The 7570-nt window shown below is 38.5% G+C and overlaps 1 protein-coding gene and 1 pseudogene across 1 annotated transcript; both read right to left on the minus strand.

The window, feature by feature from the left end:
• Positions 1 to 2772: 2772 nt before the first annotated feature.
• LOC120161079 (pathogenesis-related protein 1A-like) lies at positions 2773 to 3435 on the minus strand. The gene has a single exon (XM_039171367.1). The coding sequence runs from the start codon at positions 3433 to 3435 to the stop codon at positions 2773 to 2775; it is 663 nt and encodes a 220-aa protein (XP_039027298.1).
• Positions 3436 to 3821: 386 nt separating this feature from the next.
• LOC120160993 lies at positions 3822 to 7146 on the minus strand (annotated as a pseudogene).
• Positions 7147 to 7570: the final 424 nt, after the last annotated feature.

The raw sequence follows: 7570 nt of genomic DNA on the forward strand, positions 1-7570 counted from the left end.
TAATTTCTTCCATTAAGTGACACATGTCACAATATGATAATTTCAAAATTTTGATATAAAATAAAAAAAAATTTATATTTAAAAAAAAAAGAAAACACATTTTGAAATAACCCCAAAACTTTAAAAACATTTATTTCAACCCTTAAACCGTATCCCTTTTCCATTGATAAAGCTCCACTCAACCTCATTTCATAACGACGACCGAAACCCCTATGAAATTGTAACTAGTCAAAGTCTGATGGACGGCAGATCGACATTCTATACCCCGCAAACTCTAGAATAAAAATCTCAACCCTAAGCGATTTCGACGACCAATCGATGACAACTATGACGACTTATAATTAGGATAATGACAAGAACTACGTCGGCGATGGTGGTCGTGGCCAGAAAGGACGGCGACAGTGAGTTAGTGTTAGGATTTGGAGATTTTAGGAATTTTGAGGTTTTTTGTTTAAAAGAAATAAGGGTTTTTTTATAAATATAATATTTTTTAATTTAAAAAAAATAAAATTACAAGATTGTGACATGTATAATATAACGGAGAAAACTATGTCACTTAACGGAGAAAACTAACGGTCTGTCACTGTTTGACCCATTTTACGTAACGAAATGAAACGTTAGACACCAAACTGAAACTAAATAAATGTTAGACACTAAACTAAAAAAATATTCATATATTAGGCACCTTTTATATATTTAAGCCTAATTTTTTTAAAATCCGTACCGAAAGACCCATAAAAAAAACAAGTGTATGATGTTGTCGGAGTTAATCAAGAATAAACGGAAGTACAACAATATATATATATATATATATTATCTTTTTCATTCTTTCTTACCCATTTGTCGCTTATCTTCCCATTCTTGTCCTCGTTCCAAGTAACACTTGACAGGAGGAATCCAAACCTGAGGCAAATACGAAGAAGGAAAATTCACTAGTTGGGGATAGATACTGGTGGGCACAATGCAATAGAGCAAGAGAGTTTAGAGAGACTTGAGAATACAGGGTTCGAGCAAGAACCGCTTCGCCCGGTTCACTCAGCTGGTCCGTCGTCGTTGGGTGCTTAAACCGTTAAAATGTAGCCCTCGAAAACCAGGCGGCCCATTTCAGTGGCTAATAATGTTAAGTTCACTAAAATGTCTGCCATTTCATTGTCCCGCCGTACTATAGTTGGATGAAATCTTTGACGTTGCCTCATCCCGTTGAAATAGTGGTGGGGTTTGTTGGGTCCTGGAGCCGATGCCAGGGCTAGCGACGGGCCTGGAGCCAGGCGTCCTAGTTTGGATTTGCGAAAATCCAAAAAAATAAATTTTCGATTAAAATCGTATATTATAAGGCATTTTCGATCACTAGAGTTATTTTTTCTTTTTCAAGCGGTTGGCTCTGATATCAACTTCCGAGCTCCTTTAGGTTTCACGGCGGAGATTGAGTAGAGGCTTCTACGAGGTGATATTGTGTTTACCGACAGCTTCTTTGAGGGTCTGCAACAACAAAGCTTTGTCCACCAACTCGGCAAGCTCAGTGTAATGCAAGTCCAACAAAAAATGAATTAACCCCGCTTGTTTTTTTCTGTTGATAAGTTAGATTCTCGGCTGAATGTTAGGAAACCCTACCAAAAATGGAGTCTTAGCCCTATATCCCAGTGCCTCGACTAGTGCTTTTCCTAAGTGGTGGATATTTCTCTTAGGCTTTTAGTCATATGTTTTCCACTCTTTAAGTGTCATAGTAATAAGCTAGGAAAGTAAAATGCGAGGAAAAACTAGTTTGATAGTAGTCCTCCTCGAAGTTCCTTTCAATTGAATGTGGTAAGGATAAACAAACTAGTTTAAAGCATTCGGTACTTTGTGTTAGATGTATCAGCAAAGTAAATTGATAGAGTTCTGTTGTGTTGAGTGATGGAGAAATGCTTATGAATCTACTGCATTAGAGCTAACCTCTGATGTTTTGATTATGGTCACAATACAATGAACTTTGGTTTTGATTATGCACCAGCAACGTGACTTTGGTACGTAACATTAGTACAATTAATAAGGGCATCATCTCGAAAAGTTTTCTTTCCCGGAGTTTTTTTTTTCCAACTCTTTTCTTTCTTCTTTTATATTTGCTTTCTCTCCGTGTCGGGCAATTCCTGGTGGAATTGATCTGACCCATGTGAGTCGTGACCGGTGAGTTCTCTTGAAATGCCAGGGAGAGTGTTGAAGCTTCAAGTCTTGGTTGCCATAAAACGCCATTTCTGGACTTCCTTTTCTCTCTCTGCTGTGATTCCTTTCTAGAGTTGTCATCAGTGGCAACAATGTCTTCATCCTTGCTGATTTTTATTGCGGCCAAATCAGGCGTCAATGCCTGCAAAGGTGACATATTTCTTTTGTTCCAATTTTTTTTTCCTGGATTTACTAGTGAATGAGCTACTTACCCCACTTGAATTATTAACTTCATTTGGTTTGCTTGATGAACCATCCTTTGAGAAGGAGAAGAAAGAGTCACGTCATAACATCGTTACAAAACAAAGTCAACGGCAGCATGATAAAAAAAATATAAATGTATAACATACAGTGAATAAAATAAAAGTAATAAGAATGTATAATTCTCTCAAAGAATTCGTCACGAATATTCATCATATGTGTACATATAATAATCAAATCATGTTTATAAACCTTCAAAATTGTCATCTAAGCACATGTTAACCTTATTTCATTTGAGGACTTCTTATTTCAAAATTAGACGTGTGAGATTTGTGTTTTCTAGATACAAATTGGATTTGGAGGGGGATCGTACTAGGGTTGTTTTTGGGAAGCAAAAGGGTTTTCATCTTGGAAATTCCCAGGGGGGTCGTATGAGCAAATAATAAAGACGCCACCCTTTGCACACTTGACTCTGGCACATCCTACATTCACCGTATCCCTCCATACAATCTGTGTATAATGGCCGCACATTTTGCTCGGCTGACAAGCATTCTTCTTCTTGTCGTAATACTTCTCCTCAGCCACCCATGATTTAACGGCTTTAGCAATGCTCCAGTGGCTTTTGGTCGCCCTGAAGATATTCTCGCCATAGGGTCCATCGGAGTGGAGAAGAAGGCAGTCATTGACGCGTTTATTGGCCCAGTTACGAGCGTAGTTAGCAAGGATTTCATTCCAGACGTAGAATGATTCAGACTCGTGAGCTCGAGCCTCGTTGTGGGCCTTGAGGATTTGTCTTATCTCCGATTGAGGAAGGTAAGACTTTGGGTAACGGCTAGGTGGTTTATTAGGTCTTCGAGGATGATGATAATAGGGTGGTTGATTGGCGTTTGGTCTTCGAGGGAGAGGGAGATGGTGTGGTCGATAGATGGGGTGTCTTACTGAATTCCTGTCCCGAAAAGCTGGGGAAGTTAAAACAATGGGAGAATGATGAAAGAAAAGGAAGAAGAAAAGAGTGAAAACCTGGGCGTTCCCCATTGTCGTCTTCGTCTTACCAGTTTTCGTTGCTATTCATCCTCCAGAAAGATGAAAGAAAAGGAATGCATTCCCCCATCCTACGACTTTCTAGGATTACCATCAAATTTTCTCTCTTCTCCCCCGTGTTATGCTGTAAACCCCCTTAAGCTCTTAATCACTTGGTGAATCTCAAATTATATATTTTTTGAATGTTTATGCAACTAAACCATTCATGCATTCCCACCTGTCTTCAAAAATATATGGTGATTTCATCAGCTTTCTTTGTTTGATCACATTTGTCTGTTACATCTTTTATCTTTTTATTCACTGAGCATGGGGAATCGATGGAATAACTTCATTTTTGGGCTGCATTTCTTTAACTCTTTTGTTGAGGCCATAGGAAAGGGTTAAGAAGCTTATTGTTGATTGAGAAAAGGTTAAAGCATCCAATATCCACACAGAATACAAGAATTCTCAACAATGATTTGCAGGGCAATATTAATATTACACCACAATATGCAGCAAACAGTATAATGGCTTGTGCAACAGAGTTCCAAAATGGAGTATTTTTAACTACAGAGGTTGGGTATGCAAGCACCCCCTTCAGGGTTTTGTTGTTCTTTCCATATCCGCCCCGTTACTCGCAGCTTCAGTTCTTTCCTATCCCCGCCGGAGAAGAAAAGTGCCATGTTACGTTGTATGATAAGGCCATCGTGGCCATCCCTAACCTTTAGGTGGCTATCTCTTATGCTTCTTGGGTGCCTTCCCAGATGAGTTTCTTACCATTGCCCCCAACTTCTAGGCTGTAACTGTAGTTGCGGGCTTCGATCTCATCGCCCATGAAACGAAGGAATGCCATATAAACAGGGGCCATCCCGAGCTGGAAGGCTTCGAAATGGAGACAAAAGTACTGGCCAAAACAGTGGAATACCTGACCATACATGACAAAAGATACAAACCATTTAGAGTTCGGGAAACTAAAAAGGAAAATTATGCTTTTCAACTGGCAACGATGTTCTTCATTATCTACATCAAAGAAGACTAGAGAAGGGTTACTTATTTTATTAAAGAAACTAAGTCACCAAACTGATGCAAGTGAGGCAAAGAGAGCAAGCACAAGACTGAAAATTTACTTCTGGCAAGACCATGTTCCATGTATAAGAAAGAAAAAGATTACCGGCAAGATGTATATCTCGTTTTCATCATCTATAAATTATATAGTTCAATTCTTAATCAAAAGGAAGATGCTTTAAAATGAATGTAACTCACAGTAAGCATCCAGGTAGCGTTTTCTACTTCCCGAGGATTGGACTTGACATAACGATGGTTAAATGTGCACCCAGAATGCATGTCCACCTTGTGGTCATCCCTTAGATGAGCAACAAGAAATGGTATATCACCAACAACAGTACATTTTGATCCAGCATATGGGCAATTGTACGGCCTGAAGTTACATAGGGCCTCGTGTTTGAGTTTACCGTAGTAGGGAAAGATCTCCGGGCATCCGAGCGACGTATATTTGCAAGGCAGTTCAAGTGATTCAGCTACCTTCTCTAGTGCTAGACACCTAATATCACCAAGCTCCTGTCTACAAGTGGGACATCGATTGTGTACCCTTGTTTTACAGGCTGAACATAGGGTATGACCATTGTGGCACTGAGGAACAACAAATGGTTAAAACACCTATAATAAGGTACAAAATTATATCAAGAAGGTAGATCCGCTTCACATAAGACAATGAGAAATCCAGTACAATAGCACTAGTAGCATTTAAAGGGCATTGGAAAACTCTGTTGCACACAACTAATGGTTTAGAAAATAGAATCTAGCAATTGACATGTGCAATTTAAGAAACTGGTACAACTTTGGGACCATTTTTAGATCAATATGTTTTATCAGCATAGAACAGGGGCAAACATAAAAACATGCAGTTGTACCATGTCTAAGCAAAAAAATACAATATGCCAAAGGTTTGGCACCCCACCGGGGGACCCCTATAACAAAGGGCGAAAGCGAAAAGGGTGTTTTAAACATCGTCGAAGCTTTAGGTCGAAGCCTAATGACCAGCCACCTCACCCTCTGCATGCTAATGCAATGCATTCACAAGGAGAAAGGAAAAAGAATGAATAGAAGTTATTTGATATCAAGATAATGCTCCATCGAATGTAATACGTAGTTGTTGTGAGAATGATGAATGAAACAGCAGATGCTAAGACACTCCTCAATTTCCATAGCTCTAAACACCTTTATCAGCATTTCTTATCCTGTAGCCTGTAGGTGAAACTACTATTCTATTTTTTTCTGTGAAATTATGAAAATTGAAAGATATCATCTCTAGTTTTCTCCTCACGCAAAACATCCTACTGAACTCTCATGGGAACAGACATTGATTCTTAAGTTTGCCTAACCTGATAGTATTTAGTTTCCTTTTCAATTTGACCTTCTTAGTCTATATAGAAAGAGAGAAAACGAAAATCACTTAAAACCACACATTTCTAATATCCTTCTCAAAACAAACATGCACACAGGCCACTCCTGTTTACAATCCATAGTTTGCTATTCCCGATTAGAAAGGACTTCCTTACGAATAGAGGGAAATATAGGTAGAAAACTACAGTGTTGATGTCTCACAATTACAATATGATCAGTCCATCATCCTCTTGTGTTTTCTCCTTCCCCATACTAATGGAAAGCTGTTATAGTTCATCATTATTCTCATGTTCACTTCTTCAATCGATTAAATACCGAGGCAGTAAGCACCTCATAGGAAGGGCTGATAAGAAAATCAAGACAGAATTCAACTTGATGAAACCACACACATTTATCTGCCTTTAGTCTTGATCCCTCAAACAGAAAGAAACTGTTAAGTGTACATCTAAGTAAACCATCAAAACCGAACTATAGAAATTCCAAAAATCGAATTCCCAGAAGATGTAACTTTAGACTCATACCATCCTCAAGTTCAACTTCTCTATTACAACCCCTTATCAAAGAATTAATCAAACAAAGCCACCCTAAAATAGCATCCAAGCCAACAAGTTTCTATGATACCGGTACTATTCTAACCCGAGAAAACACAGATCCAACAGAAGAGATTAAACTTAAAGAGCCGTAAAAACCAAGAAAAAGAAAGAACCCAGACTACTCAAACACCGAAAAGAGAGTGATTCTTCTTCAACAAAAGATAAACCCACAAAAGAAACAGGATTAAAGACTGACCTGATGGATAGGAGGGTACATAGAATTGGTACAAACAGGACATTCAAGGAGCTCATGAACACTGGTAGTGCTTGGACGAACCGCTGATGATACAGTACTGCTGTTGTTGTTGTTCCCGTTGTTGCCACGGGGTTTCGACAATGAATGCAACTGGTTATGATGATGGATCTCATCATCATCGATAACATCTGAATATGTCATACAATCAATGCTATCTGGTTCCATATAACAGGAGATAAAAGCAATCAAATGTGATCGGGCGATTCCACAATGGGTATAATTCCTTTCTGGAAAAAAAATAAGTGGTCTTTTCCTTGGATGAGGAATCGTGAGTCGGTTCTCCTTAGTTAAATTGAAGAAAAGAATGAACTGGGTAGAAACCTGATAAAAAGATTAATTGACAGGAGAAAGGGGGAAAAAACTACCATTTACTTCTCTTGTGCTTTTCTTCATTGGAAGATGTCACAGTCTAAATTTTCAGAGAGACAAATGATCAACATCAAAGGGTTTCAGGTAAGAGAGAAAGCTTTACTAAAAAAAAACCAAAAACTATAAGTAAAAAACTAGTTACCGCATGCTTAACATATTGGGAAGGGAGAATAGGGACCGCAACCGGGGGGTCTCAATCTCAAGGCTGAAGATGATACGACTTGTTTTGATGGATTCACATAATTATAGTGGATGATGAACTACTCGCCTACTGCTCTCCTAGTAGTATTTACGTTGTATTAAAGAATTCAAATTTTCAACTTTCAATACTTTAGCAACCACTGTTAATATATATATATATAAGTTGGAATATGATTTTGCGGTGAGTTGTCTCCATTACCCCGATCATGTTCTTGGCTTCTAGCTACGTATTTACTGCTAGTGGGCGCTGCACATTAAATTCTTTCTATCTCAACCATTTCTTACCCAAGACTTGGATTAAGCTTAT

This window comes from Hibiscus syriacus, unplaced genomic scaffold (genome assembly GCF_006381635.1).
Source record: "Hibiscus syriacus cultivar Baekdansim isolate YM2019G1 unplaced genomic scaffold, ASM638163v2 tig00111398_pilon, whole genome shotgun sequence".
NCBI classification, from domain to species: domain Eukaryota; kingdom Viridiplantae; phylum Streptophyta; class Magnoliopsida; order Malvales; family Malvaceae; genus Hibiscus; species Hibiscus syriacus.

Coding starts and splice junctions, on each gene's coding strand:
- LOC120161079 (XM_039171367.1), bottom strand. CDS start 3,435: ATGGGGAACGCCCAGGTTTTCACTCTTTTCTTCTTCCTTTTCTTTCAT.